This window comes from Trachurus japonicus, chromosome 21 (genome assembly GCF_045865225.1).
Source record: "Trachurus japonicus isolate A0001 chromosome 21, Traja_1.0".
Classification (NCBI taxonomy): Eukaryota; Metazoa; Chordata; class Actinopteri; order Carangiformes; family Carangidae; genus Trachurus; species Trachurus japonicus.
This window is the reverse complement of record NC_140927.1, coordinates 35,152,582-35,179,426: the sequence shown is the minus strand read 5'-3', so window position 1 is coordinate 35,179,426 and position 26,845 is coordinate 35,152,582. Positions and strand designations below refer to the sequence as shown.

Below are 26,845 nucleotides of genomic sequence, written 5' to 3'. Positions count from 1 at the left end.
ATAGAACATCAACACATGACTTCAACACTCCTGATAAATGAGTCTGATCCTGTTTTCTTGTCAGCTTTCAGAGATCCTTGGAGGAAAGTATCCTGGGGGTGAGTACATGTAAATTGTCCACATGGTGACACCGTAGTTTTGTTGTGTTTCTCTGCTCATCAACATTGAACCAAATATCTCATTGTTGGATTGTGATGAAATGTGGTTCAGACGTTCATGTTCCCCTCAGGATGATCTGTAGTAACTGCAGTGACCTCTGATGTTTCCTCTAGCGCCATCATCAGGTCATTGTCATGTCAGTGCTTCAGCTTCTGATCAGAAACCTGTACAACTAATGACTAATTCCCATCAGCCCCGGCTGTACTCTGTGTTTCTGAACATCGTACCACAACAAAAGAGTCACTTGGCTCAAAGCACAGCTGTAAATGGTAAATGGCCAATGGCCTTGCACTTACATAGTGCTTTTCTAGTCTCTCAGATCACTCAAAGCGTTAAACACTGTAGGTCAAATTTCATCCTTTCACACACATTCATACAGCGTTAGGCAGAGCGTGGGAAACTAACCATTCACACACATCCATACACCCAATGGACACATCGGGGGACAAGTGTGGGTTCAGTGTCTTGCCGGAAGACACTTCAACATGAAGCCTGGAGGAGCCTGAAATCAAACCTCGGACCTTCCGGTTAATTAGGGGTCTGAGCCTATTTTGGCCGTTTTTGAATACTTTTGATTTTGCCTTTATATATCACATAAAAAAATGTTTAACATGCCCATGCTTGGTATCTTTTTTCAGCACAACTTCATCTATTTGATCTGATAATGAATTTTTCACTTGAACCTTATTTTCTTAACACATTGAGCCCAAAATACACAAAAAATTACTAAATCCGAGTTGAAAAAAATAAAAAACACAAACATGCTCAATGAACTGTTTTGGAACTTGAAAAAGCAAATATAGGTTGCAAATTGGCTTCCAGTTCAGCGAGTTTGGCCCCTCCCCCGATCGATGTAAGACCTCTCTGGTATATTGATCAAGTAAGGTAGTATCAGCAGATTCAACCACTTTTTTCCGTTTTGTAAAATGACAAAGATATAGAAAAAAATTCAACGCCTGCCCCTCCCATGCCGCCCCCTTTTACGCTCATACGCTCATATTTTCAAATGAAAATGCTCATATTTCCGGTTTTACTTGGTCAATCAAAGTCAATCAGAGTTTTAAATCCGCACTTTCGAGTAAAGTTGACAGTAACGCTCCTGGGGCCTCATTTATCATTGTGGATACACCTTTTTTTACACCATTTTCCCCCCCGTTTTGTGCGTACACACTTTTCTCCGCCAAATTTGGGATCTATCAAGCCAAAACCTGACGGGGAAAAGTGCGGACATTTACACCCATTTTGACCCTGGCGTACCGTGATTTACCCCTTTTTTGAGGAACAGGAGGAATTGGCGACACCGTTGCTGAGTCAGAGAACTGCAATGTGAGAGGGAGAGAGGAGCGGAGTACATTTAGAAGAGCACAGTAGGATTTTTTGAAGTAATTGTGGTAGTGGTGGACCGTTGATGCTGGCAATCCAACCCGCTCTATAATAACACTAGGCTCTATGTTAATTGATAAACAGGGGGCAACCGCCATTCCGACATGCCGCCACTCCGACATTAGGCCCTAATTGTCGGAATGGCAACACTTTACCCTTTAATAAACGTCCCATCATTCCGACAATTTTCGTCTCCTAAGGTCGGAATGGCGGCATTTTTTTCTTTTTTAAACGTGTTGCCATTCCGACAATTCTTTTAAAAGCCTACCCCACCCCACCGCACCCCAAAAAAAAAAAATTTTTAAAAATCAAATCAAATAAAAATAAATAGGCCTAACACGATTTTGCACTAATGATATGCCGGCGCAAAATAGCAGTTTGTCCAGTGCATCTCATTAAAGCACACAGATTGGCAGAGGTGGCAAGTAACGAAGTACAAATACTTCGTTACTGTACTTAAGTAGATTTTTCAGGTATCTGTACTTTACTTGAGTATTTATTTTTCTGACAACTTTTTACTTTTACTCCCTACATTTATACGCAAAAATATGTACTTTCTACTCCTTACATTGTAAAAACAGGCTCGTTACTTTTTTTTTTTGACACGACGTAAAAGCATGGATAAAAGACGTGACGAACTAGAGAGGGAAAGAGGGAGAACAAGAGGGAGGAGGGAGGGGGGGCGGTAGAGAGAGAACCGAGTCACCAACTTGTACTGTAGCAGCGACATGGAGGCAGCAGCATGGAGGAAGGAAGCTATGGTGGTCAGACTATCCGACGGGGGGGGTTGAACACTGTACAATCTGCGCAATATAGCGCAATATAAAACATTTATCGTATCCTACAGTTTTTATCCAATGAGGAGAGAGAACGGCATAAAGGGGCAGTCCTCTCTGTGTGTGCAGCCAAGGGATGCGCCTGAATGTGGTGACGTAGGGACGAGGACCAATAGATCCATGACGAGGGCGGGGGCTGCTAACTCCATCGGCTGACAAGACGTTATGGTGCGTTCAAGGCAACTCGTAACTCGTGTTTTTCCGACCTGTGAAGTCGTACCAGTTCGATCTGGTACGAGTTCACGGGTCAGAAGTTACGAGTGGCCGTTATAGTGACTTTCACAGGTAAAACAGGTCGGAGAAACACGAGTGGGTTGCCTGGAACGCTACAAAGTCGTAAGTGTTGTTTCAAAAGCCTGCCTGGAACGCAGCATTAGCCAAAACGACCGGATCGCTTACTTCTGCTTTAAGTACAGAATATGAGTACTTTTGCCACCTCTGTGTACAATACAAATGCCTACGATTCACCATAGTGAAGTACATTAGGATACATTTTGTGTCCGGCAGGTAAACTTAGGCTATGTGAACAATAACATTGATGAAATGGATTCAAGATGAATTATCGTGTGGTTATTTGCTTTGCAGTGAATCGTGCAATGGAAATACTTTTTACTTTTAATAATACTTTTGAGTAAATTTCAGAGCCTGTACTTTTTACTTTTACTTGAGTAGATATTTGGATCAGTACTTTCACTTTTACTTAAGTCGTTTTTTACACAGGTACTTTTACTTCTACTCGAGTAAAGAATCTGGGTACTTTTGCCATCTCTGCAGATTGGTCAGATAATTCAAACGGCAGACGATTTCAAAGCCTCAGACTTTAAACAGAGGGACTCCACAACCTCGTAAACCAACGAAGGAGGAGATAGGCTTGAACGGGAAGCAGACCGTGCTTTCAATCACACACTCCGAACCCACTTGTTGCACTTTAGAAAATATAATTCAGGGGGAAAAAAGGCTTACAAACATGGACCAAAACGGCTCCAAAATACTCACAAAAATCCAAAAGAAACGAAAATTAACTAAAAGATTAACTTAACAGGTCGGTGTTTTACACATGCCTCTGTGCGTCTGGCACACGCGTCTTGGACCTCTCCCACATTGGTTTGTGAATGAAAACTACATGTTCAGCTCCCCTTACATGTGAAATGTATTATTTATTATTATTATTATTATTATTATTATTATTATTATTATTATTGCTGTACGAGTCAAATACGACGCAGAGCCAGTCGCTCGAAACGTTTTTGAGTTCTCTTTCTGCCTCATATATGGACAGTGCCATGGATTTATCGGTGAAGAGTGAACTGCTGATATTTTGTAGTGCTGAACTATGACCAAGCCGCTGTCCGCTGTCTCAGTGCTGGAATGAGAGAGAGAGAGAGAGAGAGAGAGGCTCTGACTCTTTATTTTCTTTTTTCCATGGACCAGCTTTCCTGCTTGTCTGTTGATTACTGTACGCAACGAAATGTCTTTTTACATGTAAGCGGAGCTGAACAGGCAGACGCGTAAAACACATATTTTGACTACTTAATGCTGTTGCTATTTTTTTTTTTTAAGTTACCTTTCGTTTCCTTTGGATTTTTGTGCGTATTATGAAGCTGTCCTGGTCCATGTTTGTCAGCCTTTTTACCAGGAGTAAATTCCCCAAAGTTGCAACAACTTGTAGTGATCCACTGGGTTTTGCTTGGCCAGCTGGGGTAGTTGATTTGCAGGTTTGCTCCCCAGGTTTTTTTCATTGTGTATTAGGCCAGGGAAATGATCAATTATCCTTGTGGTTTGCGCACGGGGACGTGCGGACCTGTAATGAATGAATGAATGTTTCTTTTTTGCTGTAAGTTGTGCGTAATGCGTAAAAGTGCATTAGTGGGACCGAGGGTTTAAATGGAGAAGTGACGTGGTGAGAGGGGAGGAGAGTGAGAGACACAGTCGGCGTTTGGACGGCTGTCGTGGCAGCAATTCCAAAGCGGCATAGTGGATTATTTTTCCTGGTGGATTACCCTGTGGATCATAAAGGCCCGTTTGGACACCTCACAGCCCGTTTTCAGCCAAGCGGGACGAGGGAGAGGACTGGTGGTCACCTCGGCGGAGCCGCGGCGTCTCTCCCGGGTTGACAGTAGGACAAACAAACTCTCTCTCACTCACCCTCACCACGCACCAACACACACACACACACGCACGCACGCACGCACGCACGCACACAGACACATCGCACACCCCCGCACACAGTGGCGCCGCCAGCCGGAATCCTGTACGCACTGTGCGTACAATTTTTTTCATAGGTGAAAAAAAAGAAGCAATTTTGTTTATTTTGAGGGGGTGTGATAAAGATGCTTGTTGTTTGTAACAGGCTAAACGTGCTGAGTTCATTGATTGTTAAACCAATCACTTGAAGCCTAACGTAAAAGCCAGTGATTGTCGTCATCTGTCTCTTTTTGATTTCTGGCGCCTATTTACACTACCGCTATGTGATGATTACGCCCGGTCCAGTATAGAAATGTCAAAAAGACAGTTGAGCCTTTTCCAGGCATTTGAAAGAAAAGAGATCCAAACCCACGATCACAAACACGCAGCAGAGCAGCGATAATGAAGCTCTCTCCTCTCTAGCTCCAAACTCACTCGTCTGCACCGCGATTATGGACTCATAGGCGCCGATTCCAGGTTGAGCACCCTGGGGGCACGCCACCAGTTGCGCACATCAGCTGTGTGTCTGTGGGTATGTGTAACCCGTATGTGTGTGTAGCCTGTGTGAATGTGTGTGTTAATCTCTCACGCGCTCTGTTAAAATGAATAAACACAAACCGCTGCAGAGCGCGAGCCTGGCACAGAGGTGCGCGCTCTGGCGCATCTGGCACAATCGGTTAACGGCACCGAGAGGAAACTGGCTTCGCTCCGCAGCTATTTCGCGTCCGACGTCGATGTTAAGCACATGTTGTTATTGATATTGTAGCGTCCGAGCCGACGTAACTACAACAACATAACACAAACTTATCTGACAGCTCTCACTTCTTCCTCTGCTCCTCCTCACTCACAGTCAGTCAGAAATCACACAACTTAAACATCATAACAACAACATTACTGCGGGGTCACATCAATATTTTCAGTTGTGCAGTATATTAATGAGCGACAATGTCCCATTGCTACGTGGCATGATAAGCACACCAGTGTTTGTAGAGCCTGGTGTGCGAGCCCCCCCCCACCCCCCCGGAAAAAAAATGTTGTAGCCTATTTGCCGTTTCTGTGCGTACATTGAAATTGAATCCTGGCGGCGCCACTGCCCGCACACACACATACACGCCGGCACGGACAGTGACTGTGCGCTCGCGCACCCACACACATACACACCACACATACACACTCATTCCCACAGCTGGGACTGGGACTTAATGGACAGTGGGAGGGGGGAGGGCTTTCGGGTTCTGTTGATCTGTGTGTAATAGTTTATTATATGCCGCCTGAGTTCAGTGAAATACAGAGACTCAGACTAAGTAGCGACTTTGATCATTGCTTCCCTGGACGCACCAGTAGCGTGAGCCTAGATCCGCCTGCAGCAGGACTGCGTTGTGCCAGTTGGGGAATTGTTACAAACTGACATCGGAGTGTGTGATTGTAAATGGCGAGACTTTGTGTTTGTTTATTTATTAAGCTTCCACTGACTGTATCACATCTGTACACATGTCTTAAAACATGAAAAAAAAAGTACACACACACACACACCCTAACCACCGCTCGGAGTAACGCACATTTCCTTATGGAAATTAAAGCCTTGTCGGAATGGCGGGACGAAACTGTCGGAATGGCAGGACGTTTACATGTCGGAATGGTGGTATGTCAGAATGGTGACATGTCGGAATGGCAGCATGTAACCTTGATAAACAGAGCGGATTGAGGATTTTGCTTTTTTGATTAGGCTGTGTGTGACGTCCGACAAGGATCAAACCATCCAAGTTTAAAGACACACTGGCAGCAGCGCACACTGATCTGCAGCCTAGACTGTTATTATTCTGTCACCTGAGTTAACGAGGTGCACGTGTGTTTGGAGCCGACGAGAGAATAAAGAGGAGACAACGCGGCCCTGAGGAGGAACTGTGAAGGACTCATCTTGGAAAATGACCCAAACCGAGTCCTGTAGAGCTGTAACTGTGTAGTGGAGAGGCGTGCAAAGTAGCTATCGTCCTGCTTCCTACATTGTTTTAACATCTAGGTAGGTTAAAAAAAAAAAAAAAAAGATTTTCTGGGATAAAGGGGCAGATTACCTACATAAGATTCTTCTTCTTTCTGCTCCGTTTTGTTGAGATTTGGCAAGGCAAGGCAAGGCAAGGCAAGGCATCTTTATTTATATAGCGCATTTCATACCAAGGCAACTCAATGTGCTTTACATAAAGACAAAACATTAAAAAAAAAAAAAAAAAGAAGCATAAGACAGAATAAAAACAAACAAAACACTGAAAACAGAGTTAAAAGCAAGAGCAAATAAAAGTAAAATAAAAGAAAATAGATAAAGTTTTAAGTTCTCAGCTATAAGCACGTGAAAAGAGAAATGTTTTTAACCTGGATTTAAAAGTGCTTACAGTTGGGGCTGATTTCAGTTCTGCTGGTAGTTTGTTCCAGTTGTTGCAGCATAACAGCTAAATGCTGCTTCACCATGTCTGGTCTGAACTCTGAGCTCCACTATCTGACCTGAGTCAGTAGATCTCAGAGCTCTACTGGGTTTATACTCTACTAACATGTCATTCATGTATTCTGGGCCTAAACCATTCAGTGATTTGTAAACCAGTAGCAGAACTTTAAAATCTATTCTGTAGCTGACTGGGAGCCAATGTAAGCTCTTAAGAACTGGGGTGATGTGATCTGATCTCTTTGTTCTGGTTAAAACTCGAGCTGCAGCGTTCTGAATGAGCTGCAGCTGTTTGATGCTTTTTTGGGGGAGACCAGTCAGAAGACCGTTACAGTAGTCAAGTCTACTGGAGATAAAAGCATGAATCAGCTTCTCCTGATCAGTTTGGGACATAAAACCCTTAATTCTGGATATGTTCTTAAGTTGATAAAAGGCTGATTTGGTGACTGATTTGATATGGCTGTTGAAGGTCAGATCTGAGTCTATCAGCACGCCAAGGTTTCGGACTTGGTCTTTAGTTTCTAAAGACAGTGACTCAAGATGTTTACTGACAGCAACCCTCTTCTCTTTATTTCCAAAAACAATGATCTCAGTTTTTTCTTGATTTAACTGAAGGAAATGTTGGCTCATCCAATTTTTGACTTGCTCTTAACAGTGACATAATGACTCTATTGGACTGCAGTCATCTGGAGACAGTGCAAGATATATCTGTGTGTCATCTGCATAACTATGATAGTTGACATTAGAGTTCTGTAGAATTTGACCCAAAGGCAGCATATACAGGTTAAACAGAAGGGGTCCAAGGACTGACCCCTGAGGAACTCCACATGTCATAGCCACTCGATCGGATTGATAACTACCAATGGTCACAAAATAACTCCGTTCCTCTAAGTAGGACCTGAACCATTTTAGGACTGTCCCGCTGAGTCCTGCCCAGGTTTCCAACCTGTCCAGCAGTATACAGTGATCCACAGTGTCAAACGCAGCACTGAGATCCAACAGGACCAGAACTGACACCTTGCCTGAGTCAGTGTTCAACCTTATGTCATTTAACACTCTAATAAGAGCTGTTTCTGTACTGTGGTGAGGTCGGAAGCCTGATTGAAATTTGTCGAAGAGTCCACTGGAGTTCAAGAAGTTGCTGAGTTGATTAAAAACCACTTTCTCAACGATCTTGGCTATAAAGGGAAGATTTGAGATGGGTCTGTAATTGGTTAAAATGGTAGTATCCAATGTTCTCTTTTTTAAGAGTGGCTTGATGGCAGCTACTTTCAGGGGTTTAGGAAACATGCCTGATTGAAGTGAGCAATTTATTATTTGTTGCAGATCTGTTTGGACAGAGCTTATAATAGTTTTAAAAAAGTCAGATGGTATTGTGTCAACATGTCGATGTTTTAAGATGCTGAACTGTTTCTTCTAAGGTTTTTTGGTCAACTGTACGAGTCAAATACGACGCAGAGCCAGTCGCTCGAAACGTTTTTGAGTTCTCTTTCTGGCTCATATATGGACAGTGCCATGGATTTATCAGTGAAGAGTGAACTGCTGATATTTTGTAGTGCTGAACTATGACCAAGCCGCTGTCCGCTGTCTCAGTGCTGGAATGAGAGAGAGAGAGAGAGAGAGAGAGAGAGGCTCTGACTCTTTATTTTCTTTTTTCCATGGACCAGCTTTCCTGCTTGTCTGTTGATTACTGTACGCAACGAAATGTCTTTTTACATGTAAGCGGAGCTGAACAGGCAGACGCGTAAAACACATATTTTGACTACTTAATGCTGTTGCTTTTTTTTTTTTTTAAGTTACCTTTCGTTTCCTTTGGATTTTTGTGCGTATTATGAAGCTGTCCTGGTCCATGTTTGTAAGCCTTTTTACCAGGAGTAAATTCCCCAAAGTTGCAACAACTTGTAGTGATCCACTGGGTTTTGCTTGGCCAGCTGGGGTAGTTGATTTGCAGGTTTGCTCCCCAGGTTTTTTTCTTTTAAAAAAGTCAGATGGTATTGTGTCAAGACAACATGTCGATGTTTTAAGATGCTGAACTGTTTCTTCTAAGGTTTTTTGGTCAACTGTATTAAACTCTGACATTACCGTTGATTTATTCCTAGGTGATTTTAGGGATTGCATCATTGTATTATTTTGCTGATTTGTGTTGATATTTAGCCTTATGGATTTGATTTTTTCATTGAAGAAGTAAGCAAATTCATTGCATTTTTCTGTGGAAAAGAGTTCTGAAGCTATCTCTTTTGGGGGGGTTGTAAGCTTATCAACCATAGCAAACAGAGCACGAGTGTTGTTGATGTTCTTATTAATCATTTCAGTAAAGTGTTGCTGTCTAGCCTTGAATAACCCATGGTTAAAATTACAAAGAATTTGTTTGTAGAGGTCATGGTGGATTTGAAGTTTAGTTTTTCTCCATTTACGCTCAGCTTTCCTGCATTCTGTTTTCAGAGCCTTTACCATCAAAGTGTTCCTCCATGGTGTTCTCTGTCTGGTCAAGGTCATCTTAGTTTTAAAAGGTGCAATGGTATCAATGACATTTGAGATTTTGCAGTTGAAATTATCCAGAAGTTCATCAACTGTCTCTGCACTCACAGTTGGTGACATGACTATAGCCTCCATAAACTTAACACTGGTATTCTCATTTATGAACCTTTTCCTAACAGATACAGAGGGTAACTGCATGTCCGGAGTTATCTGTAAGTCAAAGAACACACAGAAATGATCAGAAAGAGCCAAGTCCTTGATATCAACAGAAGTAATGTCAACACCTCTAGAGATAACCAGATCCAGAGTGTGGCCTCGGGTGTGTGTGGGCCCTTTCACATGTTGGGAGGTTTTTGTTTTTATTGTAGCTTATTAAAGTGCAAGATCATTTTTCTGACTGATTTATTGCCCGTGTATCTGCTTTCGGAGAAGAGGAGAAGTTCCGCTTCTTTCCCCCGTCCTCCGCCCGTTGTCTCCGTTGTCACTTTGTTGTCACTTGTAGCCGCTCCACAGAGCACATGGCTAATTAAATATGCACGTGCTGACCATATATAGTTGTATATAGGCGTTCCGGGGTGGAGTAAGAGGTGTGTTCACGTGTGCACCATTCTTGGGTCCGGTGTGATTTATCAAAGGGAAATGCGGAGAGTTGTGCGTACGCACAGTTTGATTGATCTGAAAAAGGTGTAAATATTTCGGGTGTACGCCATTTTCGTCTTTTCGCCGTACGCAAAACTTTAGTAGCAGTTTTACACCCTCTTTGATAAATGAGGCCCCAGGTGACCTATTTTCTTTTTTGCGGTGCAATGAAGACGTCATGTGATCTAATCACGCCGGCGTGATCATCGGATTCTAAGGGTTAAGGAACGACCCGCTCTACCTCCTGAGCCACGGCCGCCCACGTATCTGAATGCAGCCTCACAGAGCTGCTAGCACGGCTGCAGTCTGATTAAATCTATTTCTGTTATGTTATTCTCTGTTTTTAAACAGAAACATCCAAGAGGATCTGGATGATGTGAGGGATTATAAACCTCAAGTCGATGGGATCAAACATCTCAGAGTTTTGCTCTATGGACCAGTTGGTGCTGGAAAGTCCAGCTTCATCAGCTCTATCAGCAACACCTTAAGGAGGAGAATGACCCAATCAGCTGAAGCCAGTGCTACAACCTCTGACCAGAGTCACACTAAAAGGGTACTTGTTAACTTCACCTTGTTCTTCTTTCACTTTACATACTCGAGCACTATTAGCAGAACCTGGATCAGTTTGCATTAACACATAAAACCAAAACTAAACAAAATCACTTTCAACAAAATATGTACTTTTATATATTTTCAAACTTCTTCAAATCACATTCCTATGGAGCCCCAGACATGACATGGAGGAAAAAAAGATAATTTGTGGCCACGACATACTAATTGGTTTAAATACTAATTCTTTCCCAAGAAATACTATTTTGTGGCCACGAAATACTTAAACATAATAATGTTATTCCTGGACAGCTGGGCAAATCGAGCGCCCCTAGAAAATGCAGTAGCCTACGTCATGTCCAAGGTGTGTGTCTTTTCTTATTCTGTTCTTGTCAATATCTTCTCGATATGTCCCACATTTAGACAGTTATTTAGTTAGGCTTATGTTTAACACATTACAACGGGTAGCTGACGTCTCACCCGACTTACAAAATTTGTATCCTCATCCTGTTACTAAACGGTGTTTTGTTGTGCCAATGTGTGGTCATTAACACATGTCTGTAGGAGCTGCGGCCCTGCACACACATCAGGACAACCTCAGATGAGGGAATACTGTACATTAGCTGCAAAATGTAATGATGCTACCGAATGACGCCGTGCATTTACAGTAGCGCTCAATTTATCACATTGCCAAGGGGACCTATAGCCTACCAGTGATCAGAATCTAGTTTGTATCGATTTACAGGCTGTTTTTACTCTGAGCAACAGCTCTGACTTAACTGCTGAATCTTCAATAGAATCACAGCAAATTAAAAGTTAACTGTCATAAGTGGAAACAGTTTTACGGAATTACAGGCCTAGCACATTTCACTGCAGAGACTGATCAATAATATAGTGAACTTTTAATCTGCTATGATTCTAAGTACCTAGCTAAAGGTACCTAAACCTAACTAAATAACTGTCTAAATGTAGGACAAGAACACAATATGAAAGACACTCACTAAACTAACTTAACAAAACACAACTCCAACCACACCAGTAGGCCTACATCTTCCCCTGAGTGAATAAATTAGCTCCATTAAATGCTTCTTTATAAAAGAAAAATAGATATTTATATAACTGTATACATCCATAGACGTCGGAACCAGGGGTGCGCTCAAATCCACCATTCCCCCATCAGCCTGCCTACCCACAGCATTACTCTTAAAGAAAAAAAAAAAAGCCACTTTCACCCCATCTGCTCCCGTGTTTGCAGTTCACTCACAAGACAACATCAGGGTTTCCTACATGTCTAATTAATTGTGGTGCACCGCCACAAGCCCCCACACACCTTCATAATGATGTTACCGCACAGTTCTTCATAGTTCCTCCTCAGTAAAAACGAAACTTATCATCTCTCTCTCTCTCTCTCTCTCTCTGGCCGCGTTGTGACGGTAATAAACATATGCGCTAAATCACGCTAATGTGTTCAAATCAGACCGTCAGTCCGTCCGGGGGGGGGTTGCAAAGTCCGCAGATGGAAACACACAGGATTCAAATTTCTTTTAATGCGCATTTCCCAGTAATTCGAATCACTTTGGATGGAAACATGGCTAGTGTGACACATTAACCTTGTGTGCCACTGCCAGCAAGCGGACAGCAGCAGAAGCAACAGATAGGCTAGCGCAAGGACCCGGCAACACATGCTTATCATGCTTTATGTCATTGCAATGAACAATGCTATGCAGCAACTGTATTGATGCAGCATGTGGGCTGTTTGCTAGCATGCTAAAATGCATATTTTAACTCCAAAAGAAAAAATATTTCTAATTCTAGTAAAATTCTAACATATGTTTTAAAGCAGAAGTAAGCGATCCGGTCGTTTTGGCTAACTTCTTGTCAGCCCTCGTCATGGATCTATTGGTCCTCATCCCTACGTCACCACATTCATGCGCATCCCTTGGCTGCACACACAGCCCTTCATGCCGTTCTCTCTCCTCATTGGATAAAGCTTGTAGATACAAGGAAAGTTTTCTCCTGGGCTCAGAGCAGAGCAGAGTGACTGACAGACCCGTGTTTCAGACCAAACACTCTAGAAGTGATTGCTGTCGGAGGATATAACTATTTAAGACTTATATTAACACAAACATTCTGCTTACTTCTGCTTTAAAGCACTATCTCTTAAATTTGAAGTTCACACTGTTTGTTTAACTAACTGCGTTTAAATTTGAAGATATTTCATTCACAAGGTCAAAATCATGTTTTGTGAGGTCTTTAACCAATTATGAAGTTCAGTCGACACCTTACTGAGACATTGTGTCTATGAGAATGGAACAAACAAACAATACTGTATATTAATGTTGTCAAGGAGGAGATCTGTTTTACCAGCTCAATCTTCCTCCTCTGATTCTGTTAAGAATTCTTCAAGTTAGAGATGGTTTCGTATTCATGCTTTTATTTTGAAAGTAGGCGTTTTATTTTGAAGACAGTTTATGCAGTTCCTCTTCCTGCCTCACGTTCGCCGATTGACATGTTTACAGTGGTACAGCAGTCACTGACGATGTAAGTTATGGTCATAATGATGTGAAATGAATGTGGATATGCTACTTACCCTTTCTGATAGTGATGTGTAGCTCCTGGTGTTTATTTACGCTCGTTAAAAGGGCCGTTTTCACCCGTTAGCATGATCGCGAGTTAGCATCTATAAGCTAACCAAGTTTGAATGAGTTCGTATGGCTGCTAGCCTTCATATTTGTTTTCGGTTTACATGTGTATGCTACATAATTAATAGTTAAAGCCACATTGATGAATATTAAGTGATTGACACTGAGATAAATGTGTTTATGTACTGTGAAGTGGCTGTTAAGCCTACTGTATTCAATTGCATATATTTAAAGCAGTACACTGTGATAATTCAGTCCTTTATTTCTTTGTATATTTACAGAAACTGCATTGCATTGTACCAAACGAATTGCTGCACAGTTCTACAGTAAACATCATAGACTCCATTGATGTCTCGTGTGCTTTCTGACCGAAGCCCTGCAGTGGTCAGTTAGGCTAAAATCAGCATCAGAGGTCAAACTCCTCAACAAAGGTCCTTCGAGCCGGATTATTGACTGCTGCAGAACATGACATCAAAGGAAGATACAACATCTCTCCCACATGTTGATGCACAAGAGCGACATGAAAGGCAACGCCGCACACCCAAGCACCTAGAAGACTACATCCTTGCCTACCATCATCGTGGACCTGCCCTTTCCTCCCAACTCAACGACGGAGTCCATGAGGAGCAGAAAGGAGCAGCAGCCGCAACAGACAGTGGACAAGCAGATGCAAGTATTCGTCTTGGTAACAGCAGAGCCTCACATAGCCCTGGTCCAGGTGATCCACTGAGCACCACATCACTCAAGCAACTTATGGAGTCCATATCCAAGAGTGAGAGGGAGGAAAAGGCTGAAATGGCTCAGGTCGCCAACAAACTCCGCGAATATGAACATCGACAACGTCGTCGCCAAGAGCTGTTGGAGCATATTACGTCATTCCTACGGGAAGAAGAGGAGAATGATGAGGATCACAATGTGAAAGGTACCACATCCCCCCTAATGCAATCACATTCACCACTGCGCCCCCCTTCATACCATCACTCTTCAAGCCATTCTCCATCAGCAGAGAAGCAGGTGCGCAGCAAAGGGTCCCACACTGAAAGACACTCACCAGCTGATGTGATTTCAACATTAGAGAGAGAAGCTGAGCTGAGAGACTATACCCCTGATGTAGTAGCTAAAGGAGCAAAATCTGCATTCACACCAATATATTCAGCCTCTCCACAGCACCCAATCTCCTCCCATCCAATCTTCTCATCTGGTAGAGTGACGCCAACCTCGGCCCCACAGCAGCTGATAAAGCCAGTCCCCTTGCAACCTCAGTTAACAGGGCTACATCGTGGTGAGGATGAACTTGCCTACAGTCACCTACCTCAGGCACAGCAGCTGTTGACAACTGCAGCTCCGTCCTACAAGCCCACAGCTTCATATCACAGACCACAAACAGTGTTAAGCTATCCTCCACCTCAATCCCCCTCGATCTACAGTCTACCTCAATATACACCTGTAGTGCCACCTCAATCACTGCCATCTGCCCCAGTAGTGATTACTTCCCCAGCTGTTCAGTCACAGTTTCCAACAGGCCAGACTACAGCCCCACACAACTTCAGTCTGCAACCACGCTCGGTGTATGGTGTGCCCAAACCCAAAATCCCAGATTTCACTACGGATAGCGAAAGGGAGTTTGCTAACCTTAAGTTAGCGCTGAATAACCTGCTCGAACCCCATCCCGAATTGACTGAAAAATACAAATATCATGTGCTACTCGAACACCTCAAGCTCCCAGAAGCACAGATGATTGGCCAGTCCTGCAGACATGATCCATTCCCATACACAGCAGCCATGCATGCACTACAGCTTCAGTATGGTCAGCCACATCAGCTAGCGCAGAGTGAAATAGCAGCTATCCTCAACCAACCTGATGTGAAGTCTGGGGACGCACGCACCTTTCAAAGCTTTGCTCTCAGAGTCCACCTCTTAGTGAGCATGTTGCTGTCCTTGGAAGGGCCGCAGGGGATGGAACTCAACTGCTGCTCCCACGTCGACCGTGTACTCAGTAAACTGCCGAAATATCACAGGGATGGGTTCATTGAGTATCTCCAGCTACAGGGAAAGCTCAACACTACAAGCCTCAACCCCTACAACCTACAAGACCTGAATGGTTGGCTTCAAGGTAAAGCTCAGCAACAACGCCTGTCAAGCAGACTGGTACAGCGCTATCAACTTGAGAAGCCTGCTAGTAATGGGAGAGAGAAAATCCCATTCAAGGGGAAAGGTCAGAGCATAGCAGTGTATCATGGTGCAGAGCCCATCCAACCGAGCACTACAAGCAAGTACACGTCAGCTGGTGGCAAGAAGCCATTTAAAGTGCACTGCCTCTTCTGCGACAGCAAAGAACATTACATCAGCCGCTGCCCTAGCATTAAAGTGACATCAACAACAGAGCTGGACAGGTGGATAACAGATGGTAAACGCTGCTGGAAGTGTGCACGTGCCCACGCACCTGAGTCTTGCAACCTCAAGAAACCTTGCAGTGACTGTGGCGACATCCATCTACAAGTGCTCCACAACATTGCACAGTGTCGCTCCACCGACCCACAGTCAAGAACATCAGAGAGCCGAGTATACTTGACTCCCAGCATAACCTCCAGCAAAGTGCTCCTGAAAGTGGTTCCCGTCCTGCTGCACAACGATTCTAATTCAGTAGAAACCTTCGCTGTATTGGATGATGGAGCGCAACGGACCATGATCTTACCAACAGCCGTCCAGCAGCTCCGGTTGAATGGTGAGTCTGAGACCCTCGCTCTACGCACTGTAAGGACAGATGTCACGCACCTCCAAGGGTTAAAGGTTAACTTCGAGATCTCCCCCAGAGGTAACCCACGGAAACGGTTCAAAGTGCAGGGAGCATTTACAGCAGCAGGTCTAGATCTAGTGGAGCAAACCTACCCTGTACAGATGCTTCAAAAACGACATTCCCACCTGCGTGGAATACCACTGAAGTCATTCAATAAAGTACGGCCACTAGTGCTGCTCGGCTCAGATCATGTGCACCTCATCACGGCCACGGAGCCAACCCGCAGAGGATCCAACGGTGGACCCATAGCCATCCACACTGCCCTAGGATGGGCGCTGCAGGGATCAGAGAGGTGTGTGCCAGAACAAACATCAGTGACTCAGTGTCTTTTCACCTCATTCGCCAGCCCAGATGATCTCCTGTACCGGAATGTCGAGAGGTTATGGCAACTTGATGTCTTACCTTTCCGGAATGAGAAAATGGTCGTCCGCTCTCGTGAGGACCAAGATGCCATGAACCTTTTGGAAACAAAGACACGGCGAATGGAGGTTGAAGGAGTCCACCGCTATGCAACCCCCCTCCTGAGGAAACAAGGCGCACCCAAGCTCATCAGCTCCACTCATTCAGTCATGGCTCATCTGAGAGCCACAGAGAAGCGGCTCAAGAGAGATCCAGAGAAAGCGGCAATCTACTCAGCTGAGATCAACAAACTCATCAGCGCTGGGTACGTCAAGAAACTTCAACCTCAGGAGGTGGAGCAGTCTGTCGAAGCATGGTATCTCCCTCATCATCTTGTGTGCCACAATAACAAATCACGCCTGGTCTTCAATTGTTCTTTTCTGCACCAAAATGTCTCCCTGAACGAGCAACTCTTACCTGGGCCTACGCTGGGTCCATCGCTGGTAGGCGTTCTCATCCGCTTCAGGCAGCACCAGATTGCAGTGAGCACAACCAGCAGTCCATGCTGTGCTATCTTCGCCTTACAGCAACATGCTCGTGATTACGAAGACAGCCATCCTGAAGTGCTACAGTCGGTGCAGCAGAGCTTCTATGTCGACAACTGCCTTGAAAGCTTTCCCACCATCTCTGCAGCCAAGCAAAGAGTCGTTCAGCTCCGCACCTTATTGGCAGAAGGAGGATTCGACCTCAGACAGTGGGCAAGTAATCAGCCAACGGTGGTATCCCATCTTCCCACCGAGGCCAGATCTTCAGCTACAGAGCAGTGGCTGAGCCAGAGCCGTACAGACCCGCTTGAACCCACCTTAGGTCTGAGATGGAACTGCGCTGCTGACACCCTCAGCTATCAGTATCGGATCATTGAGCACTCTACGCTGACGATGAGGACGGCCTACCAAGTGTTAGCCAGTCAGTATGACCCCTTAGGGTTCATGGTGCCATTCACAACCCGCGCCAAAGTGTTGATCCAGCAGCTTTGGTCCAAACAAAGGGGCTGGGATGATCCGGACCTACCTCCTTCCCTCCGAGAAGCCTGGGAAGCCTGGGAGAGTGAGCTGAAACATCTTAACAGTGTATCCATTCCCCGCTGTTACTCGCCACTTCCTGCCACAGGTACAGATGCAAAGTATGATCTCCATATCTTTTGTGACGCTTCGGAGCGAGCATACGGAGCAGTAGCTTACCTTACGGTAGATGCAGGAGACACCATCCACACCTCCTTCATTATGGCTAGGTCCAGGGTTGCTCCTAAACGGCAACAGTCCATTCCCCGCCTAGAACTCTGCGCAGCACTAGCCGGAGCTCAACTGTCCAAGCTCATACAGAATGAGATGACGCTTCCCATTCGACAAACTGTGCTGTGGTCCGACTCCACCACAGTATTGGAGTGGCTTCAATCAGACTCCTGTCGATATAAGGTGTTCGTCGGGACCCGCGTGTCGGAGATCCAAGAACTCACTGACCGACAGGCTTGGCGATACATCGACAGTCCAAACAATCCGGCCGACGATATAACCAGGGGAAAATCACTGCTGGAGCTAGCAGGACCTGGTCGCTGGAGTCAAGGACCCCCACTCCTTAAACAGAGTGCAGAGCACTGGCCAAAGAAACCTGAGCAAACGCCAGCAGTGGGCTCATCCGAATTGAAAGGTATCACATTCTGCTGTTTCACGGCTGTGGAGCCCAACGACAACATCCCCGATGCTACCCAGTACAGCTCATGGAAGGAACTGGTGGAAGCAACGCGACAAGCTCATGGGGCGGCAGCAACAGACCCGGCGCACAACCAGCTCATTAGTCACCGAGATGCAGAGCTCTTGCTGTTGAGAGGATGTCAAGCACATAGCTTCTCAGGAGACGTCGCCGCCCTTAAAGCACAGAAACCTGTGTCAAATCACAGTCATCTGCTTAGCCTTGCTCCAGAGTGGGACGCTGCAACGGGCCTCATCCGCGTGGGAGGGAGGCTGCGCAGATTGAACCCAAGCGTCGGAGAAATCCACCCAATTGTGCTTGACCCAAAGCACCCCGCGGTGAAGCTTCTCATCAAAGACCAGGATGAACGTCTTCTGCACCCAGGCACGGAGCGGGTCTACGCTGAATTGCGTAGACAGTATTGGATCTTGAGGGGACGACAGGCTATCCGACATCACCAACTCAACTGCTCCACCTGTCAGCGCTGGAGAGCTCAACCGAAGGTGCCACAGATGGCAGATCTGCCCCCGCAACGCCTCAGACTTCTCTGTCCACCCTTCTACTCAACTGGCGTTGATTGTTTCGGGCCTTACCTGGTGAAGATAGGTAGGAGGACAGAGAAGCGCTGGGGCGTGATCTTCAAGTGCCTCACGACTCGAGCGGTGCACATAGAGCTTCTGAACTCTATGGATGTGGACGCTTTCCTCCTTGCTCTTCGCCGTTTCATTGCCAGGCGGGGGCGGCCAAAGGAAATGTTATCGGACTGTGGTACCAACTTCCGCGGTGCTGAGCGGGAACTCAGGGAGGCTTTCGCAGCCATGGAACCACAACTGAAAGAGCAACTGACAGAATACCAGATTGCCTTCAAGTTCAACCCGCCGAACGCTCCCCATTTTGGTGGAGCATGGGAGAGAGAGGTACGTTCCATCAAATCTGGCCTCCAAGTCGCAGTGGGCAGCCAATCCGTCTCGGAGGATGTTCTGTACACAGCTCTGGTGGAAGTAGAGGGGATCTTAAACTCGAAGCCACTGGGATACGTGTCAGCTGATGTAGCCGACTTGGACCCCATCACTCCAAACATCCTTCTGATGGGGCGGCGGGATGCGGCTCTGCCTCAAGTGGTCTACACTCCAGCAGGTATGGGACGGCGAAGATGGCGACACTGTCAGACTCTAGTGGATCAGTTTTGGCTTCAGTTCACAAGGAACTACTTGCCGAACCTTCAGACGCGGCAAAAGTGGCAAAGGTCATCAAAGAACATCACTGTGGACTCTGTCGTGCTGATCATCGACCCATCACTTCCGAGAGCTCAGTGGCCTATCGGGAGAGTTGTCAAGGCTATCGCTAGCCCGGATGGATGTATCAGAGCGGCAGAGGTCAAAGTCAAGGACAAAGTCTACATGAGACCAGTTGCTAGACTTATTGAGCTTCCTGCACTTGAGGATGATACCAAAGACACTTGAAGAATCCCTGGTCTTACACATTTACAAGGCAAATGTGGGGGCGGCTCAACAGATTCTGTGAAGTTCATGTGATGACACTGCTCCTTGCAGTTATGTGTCAGGGTTGAAATTAGAGACAACCTATAATTTCAATGGAAAAGATTTATTGTTTTGAAGGAAGAAACAGAATGATTGTATTTAGACCATTATCATTAATCTGTCACATTTTTTCCACGTGTATTTTAGTATAAAACCTATAGAATCCAGAAAGGAGCCAAAGGGACCTTCTACCCTGTTGTTTTCAATGATGTCATGGGTCTGGAGGAGCAGACTGGAGGTGGAGTCAGGGCGGACGACATCAAACTGGCCATGGAGGGACACGTGAAGGAGGGTTACGAGGTACAAGTTGTTAAGTATTTTTCCCCAGCCGCTGCTTGTGTCATTTTAAATTTCCCCTAGGGGATTAAATAAAGTACTCTATCTATCTATCTATCCATCTATCCATCTATCTATCTATAGTATAGTCAGTGGCGGCTGGTCAATAGAGGGCGCTCGGGCGCCGCCCCCCCTTGATGAAAAGCGAATTTTAATGATTATAATTTTTTCCAAAATAATAATTTTAAATTAATATTTTTTTCTTATTGTACCTGTGAATGTGATGGGAATTCTTAAAATCGAGCTGTATATAAAATAAAACCATTATTTAGAGGCTAATTTGCCTACAGGTTCATTTACTGTCTCTGTTATATCTATCGCTCTGTGTCTGGGGCGCTGGAGAAGTCGCCCGAGCAGTGTACCGGCTCAGCCAATCAGTGACTGTTGCTAAGTAAAAAATATACGGAGCAACAGGTAATTTAGCCAATCAGCGTCGTCGGATTTTATGCCTTTGGGGCGCAGAAAATATCGCCCCAAACCAACATTTTGGTCTCCCGTGGCAACCAGAAATCGAGGGGGGAATTAACAGAGGAGCTGTCCTCGGTAGCAGGATGGCTACGCAGTTTTCATCAGTTTCAAATTCTGTTTCCCGTTTAATTTACTTTTTTAAAACAGTGAGGACAGATACCACACGGACTGTTACTGGAGTTAGAGACCTATTTATCTGAACGGATTACAAGACATGAACTCTCAAGGGACACATGAACGGTGCTGTCAGCTAACGTTAGCCAAGCTAGGCAGAAGTCAGGACTAGCAGCAGAGCTTCACAGCTGGATGAAAAACACAGTTTCACGGTGAGAAAATACAACGAACAGGTGGATAAAACTCTGTGGGCCGGTGGCGGGAGGCTGTTATGATGTGACAGGAGGCCGTAGTGTGTGAGAGGAGCACCGGAGGACCGGAGCACCGTTAACCGGCACGTCAGAGACTGCTCTCTCTTGATGCTCGGAGACAACTTCTGGACTACATGTTGGTTCGTCCGCGGTGCGTTCACAGCTCGTCCGAGGGCGTTTTTATTAGTTCATCCAGCTTCTGGGACACTGGACTGGACACTGTTATTCCTGAGTGACACCAGGGGAAACTAATCACCCAGGCTGTGACAGGACGTCTGTGATGCGGAGCATCAGGCTGCAGCACTGTTCAATATGTTTACAGGTGTGACCAGTACATTCACAGTTAGACTCGTCATCAAACCTGATAATGCAGCAGTTAAGTTAACATCTCACATCAGCAAGGTCAGACCAAACTTAATCACGTTATGCTCCTCCTATAGTGTTCCTGTCACACTTTGTCTATAGTTAACATTAATCACTGCTGTATATTTCACGTCCACTGTGTGCCACCAGTGAAAGACTACTGTTTGTTCATTGTCATTATATGTCAAACTGCTGATTTATCAAAGGCAAATAAATAATTAATGTTTATCCCTAAAAATGGGTATGGGGTTCTTTTATCAAGATGGTCACCAAAAACTTCAGGGACAAACAGCCCACCTAGAATATTTTTCACCAGCCGCCACTGAGTATAGTATAGTATAAAAATAGACACCACCATTACCACTGGACAATAAGGAATTCAATGAGCTCAGATGATAATGACCATTATCAAAGCAGAGTACCAAACATCATCTACAGCTTCTCCTGTGCGCCATCAGTGTGTGAATGTGTGTGTGAATGTGTGAATGCGATGCAGGGTTTCCCGCAGCGCTTTCCTGTTAAGGCGGCCGCCTTAACAACAAAGAGCTGCCGCCTAAACTAACGTCTTAAAAAAAAAAAAGTAGCCATAATCGCCGTCTTCATCGTACAGACTGTAAGTTCATGTCTCATTTATTTGGATTTTCACATTATTTTTCAGTTCAATCCCAGGTCTTCATTGTCCAGTCGTGGTTTGGGCTACAACCCTTCACCCTCTCCAGATGATAAAGTCCATGTTCTGGTTTGTGTCCATACTGCAAACTTTCCAGAAATAAAGGACTCAACTCTGCAGAAGATGAAGGAAATCAGAGAGGTAGCCAGCGACTTGGGTAAGAGCAGAGACCAGAGTACATCACTACAGATAATCTAGTTATAGCTGAAATAATAATATGTTAAGTTTCAGTATCCAAATGAAGCTGTCATTGCTCTCCAGATGTAAGGATCATGAATATGATCATGTTAGAGATGAGATTTGAACTTCAGTATGAATGAACTGTATAAGTTTATTGACAGTTCATTGTGTCTGGAACACCTCCATGTGTTGAGTGTGTTATGTTTGTTTGGATCTAGAGACTAAATCAAGCTGTCTTACAAATAGGACTGATAATATTGAGTCAATCTGTATATGTGCAGGAATTCCCCAACTGGCTGTTGTCACCAAAGTTGATGAGGCCTGTGGTGAAACTCAAAAGGATCTGAAGAATGTCTACAAGAGCAAGCACATCAAGCAAAAGGTGAATCCCTGTCAGTCATCTGACCAGTTTGTTTGATCAATGTACAATTATTTCAACTCAGATATGTTGAGCTTCATAATCTGTTTCAGAATATGAGCTAAAAACTTGTGAATAAACTCAACTATTGTTTCTTTTGATCTTAGATGAAGGACTTCAGCTCAACACTTGGCATTCCAATGAAAAACATCTTTCCTGTGAAGAACTACAGTGAAGAAGACGCCACTGATGATGACATTGATACTTTGATCCTGAGAGTTCTGAGGCTGATTATTGACTTTGGAGACGACTTCATCTATCAAATGTCTGATCAGAATTAGTGATCATTTGCCAATGATACCCCACCAGATAGCTAATCAACATCAGATATTTGTGTCTGTTCTTCATTTATATTACAGCTCACATTTAATTAAACACATTTTCATAGTGGTAGTAGCAGAATAACTTTGCTTAACCGTTGCAAAAGGACATGATTTAGGGACAGTTCACAAAATAGAGGAAATATATCAAAAATTTGTCCAAACCAACAATATATAACACAAAATAATATCAACCAAAAAACAATTTAATCTTTCCAAATTGCATGGATGATGTGTTGAGACAAAAAAAAATAAAGATAATTTGTATGGTTCTTGCTTTTCTTTCAAACTCAGTTGATAAAAGGTTTACATGTATGATGCGAAGCCTGCGGAGCGAGTTCAGGCAGACAAATCAAGCTGCGCCCATCCTGATCAGCTGATCAGTCACATGCCCTCCTCCTCCAAATAGGGTGGGTTATTAAACCCCCTGGTTCACCTGCTCATCCCTGGCTATGCTGCTGCTGCTGCCGCTGCTATTTCCTGCTCTGCTGCATACATCTTGCTGCTACTGCTGCCGCTGCACGTAAGGTTTTGCAAACCCACCACCTCCCCAGCATCCACCTGTGGGTTCTGTCTCTTGATTCCCTGTGGGGGGTCTGCTTCATTCCCTGTAATGTCTGGCAAACCAGATCATTCAGGGAACGAATAACTGAGACAGAGCCTGACGCCAAACCTGCTGCAGCCATGCTCTAGGATACCTATGCTGTGCATCAGATTGCAATGCTTACAATCAATCCTGGTGCAACCATGCTCAAGAATATGCTAACTATGGTGTGCTTCGGCTTGCATGCTTATACTCAATAAATTATTTGTTCTCATTTCAGAGTTGTCTGACTGAAATATTAAAACTGCAATTGCACATCATAACTGTCTCCAATGTCTCTGAAGAGCCTTAGTTTTGTCATGGTTGAAGCCGAATTAATAAATGGCAGGTGAACCTGCATTAGGAAATACTAATTCAGTTCATCTGCATAAGATTTTCATAAGTGACTAAATAGTTTTGTCTCCAAAATGTGTCCAGAGTTGCACTTGGAGAAGATTCAGACCAGAGGTGACACAGTAGTTCAGGGCCTCACAGATGATGATGGCAACAGAAAAACCAGCTCAGTTCTGAGGTCATGTTCCTCTACAGCCTAGTGCTGTGTGATATTGTTACGATGTACATCGTAGTGCGATATATAAATGTCTACGTAGGATATAACCGTCTATTGCAGGGTTTCCCAACCTTTTCCAACTGAGGGCCCACTTGAAAATCTAAAAAAATGTTCACGGCCCACCTTCATCCCAATAAACAATACATATATGATGTGTTTCAGAGGATTTCTTTTTTTAATTGAATGATAAAGATTCAGGAGTGAAAGCAGGGGGCATGGAGGAACCTCCACAGTCCCTAATGAGCATCCTGACTAAATCCTGAATAACAGAGAATGTTCACAGGGCCACAGTGTTTGGTTTGATTTACATTGTTGTTGTTTTCCCTATTTTTAACTAGTCTCCAGAAACACCATTCTGTCCATTTCATTTTAAAGAATATTATTTTATATATTATATATATTATATTTATATATCATTATATATATTTATATTTAATATATATATATATATATACACAAAAAGAAAAAGCAGAACAGGAAAACCTAAAATCAGCAATCACAGATCACTGCAGAAGAAATAACCACATCATGGATTGGGACAAAGGCAAAATCATCACATCAGAAACAAACAAGTTCAAACGCTGGATAAAAGAGGCCATAGAGATCAGGAAGTGGGCGAGGGACACCATCAACCGGGACGAGGGGGCGTACACTCTCTCGCACACCTGGGATTCCGTGCTCCAGAGACCACCCAAGGCGGAGGGGGCGCAGTCGGTACGGCAGACTCTGACAGGTCCACCGTACCATCCAGCTGATAAATGACACGTCAGCAACACGTTTGATTGCTCCGACTTACAGTTCACGACATGTCAACTCAGGTCATCTGCAGGTTAAAGGACAATTCCAGGCGAATTCAACTCAGGGGTGTATTTTCATATCATTTTAGGTCTAAAAGAATGAATCTGAAGATTTTCAGTTTAATCGCTCCTGTTTTGCGGTAGTTGCGTCTGTCCGTGCATCGCCACGGCAGCAATGAATGGGAGTTGATGTAAGTTCCGCTGTTTAGGCTGTTTCCAGCCCTCAAAGCCGCAATTTTTTTCCACAGACAGCATCAGATGGCTACTCAAACATGCACCGAGAAGTTTATTTACTTCAAGCAAGCCGACATGTTTGTAAAAGTCGATCTAATTCAAAGTCTCCCGGAGTCTCGCGTGAGCCCGAAGTTGCAGTGCTGGTGTATTCAGGCGCAGTAGGAGCTACCGCTTGTGTCATAAACACAGGAATATCAACTCTTTACTTGCTTGAAGTGTACATTTTTTTCCACAGACAGCGTCAGATGGCTACTCAAAGATGCGCCGAGAAGTTTTTTTTACTTGAAGCAAGTAAAGAGTTGATATTCCTGTGTTTATGACACAAACGGTAGCTTTTCCCACTGCACCTGAACACACCGAGCACGGCAACTGGGTCTCGCGCGAGACTCCGGGAGACTTTGAATTAGATCTAGTTTTACAAACATGTCGGCTTGCTTGAAGTAAATAAACTTCTCGGTGCATGTTTGAGTCTCCATCTGACGCTGTCTGTGGAAAAAAATTGCGGCTTTGAGGGCTGTAAACAGCCTAAACAGCAGAACTTACATCCACTCCCATTCATTGCTGCCGTGGCGATGCAGGGACAGACGCAACTACCGCAAAACAGGAGCGATTAAACTGAAAATCTTCAGATTCATTCTTTTAGACCTAAAACGATATGAAAATACACCCCTGAGTTGAATTCGCCTGGAATTGTCCTTTAATGTTTCACTTCGCTGCTCTGACGCTGCGACCCGTGTGTGTGTGTGTATGTGTTTGTGTACAGCGCTAACACACACAGACACACACACACTGCTGCATCTACAGGTGCCTTAGCGCCTGTTCTTCACACCGTAGACCAGTCAACATGAGACGTGTTACCGCAGAATAAACAACAGGAGCAGCTCCGTGTTTCCACAGTTGGAGTTTTCTCCTCCACTTTCTGACCGTCCTATCATCACGTAGCTCTGACACTCTGCTCCTCTCAGCAGCAGACATGAAGCTGCTGGAGCCTCCTCTGTCTCCTCTCTGACCTGCTGCTCTACTGGACACTCAACCCTCCGCCTCTGACACTAATGAAAATAGCCTACGGTACTTTGCTGGGTCTCCGGTTCGAGGCTTCAAGTCACATGACGACCCAACACAGGCGAATGGACCGGGCCGGAATCGCCTCATGAACGTTCACCGTCGCTTTAGCTACCACTTCTAGTTGCTCCACTTCTACTGATTTCCTCCCTCTTTTCTGGCGTTCACTTTATCCTCTTCACTTAAGCTGCTGCAGCTTAAACAAACTGATGTTACACACTCACGACAGGAGGCGGTGTGTCAGACAGCAGACTGACAGGCTATGATTTTGAAAATGATTTGGTGGCCCACTTGCAATACCATCCACAGGTTGGGAATGACTGCTCTATTGTTTATCGTAATTTTAACATGTGGGGTATTGGGTTAGCTCTGTTACTACCCTAACGAACGTTACTTGCTAACAAAACGAATCAACATTACCGTTGCTACGGGTCGCAGGACAAGTTTATTGCAGTGATACAAGCCAGCAGTGTAAAACTCAAGGATGCGGGACATTTAATCATTCCTGGATGCTTTGAGTGACAAGCAAACACGCAACCATCTAACAGCTGTGTAGTTCGGTTGCAGCTACAGTATAGTGAAAACAGAAGCACTGAAGGAGAGGAGATAATAAACTCAATAGGACACGTTAGTTCGTCGGTATGGTGACGGTACGGAATCCAACATGGTGGCTCCCTGCCGCTAGATAACAACAAATCTCTTAGATAACTGCATATGATCAGTAAAAAAAAAACAACTAACAAAAACA

At 44.6% G+C, this 26,845-nt stretch overlaps 1 protein-coding gene across 1 annotated transcript; it reads left to right on the top strand.

Annotated features, from left to right (window-relative positions):
• Positions 1–40: 40 nt before the first annotated feature.
• On the top strand, positions 41–22,958 carry LOC146965697 (interferon-induced protein 44-like). Its single transcript, XM_085765275.1, has 6 exons — positions 41–98; positions 10,465–10,666; positions 19,878–20,030; positions 21,921–22,089; positions 22,394–22,494; positions 22,638–22,958. Exons 2-6 carry the CDS (start codon positions 10,610–10,612, stop codon positions 22,809–22,811), a joined length of 654 nt encoding a protein of 217 aa, XP_085621401.1. The 5' UTR covers positions 41–98; positions 10,465–10,609; the 3' UTR covers positions 22,812–22,958.
• Positions 22,959–26,845: the final 3,887 nt, after the last annotated feature.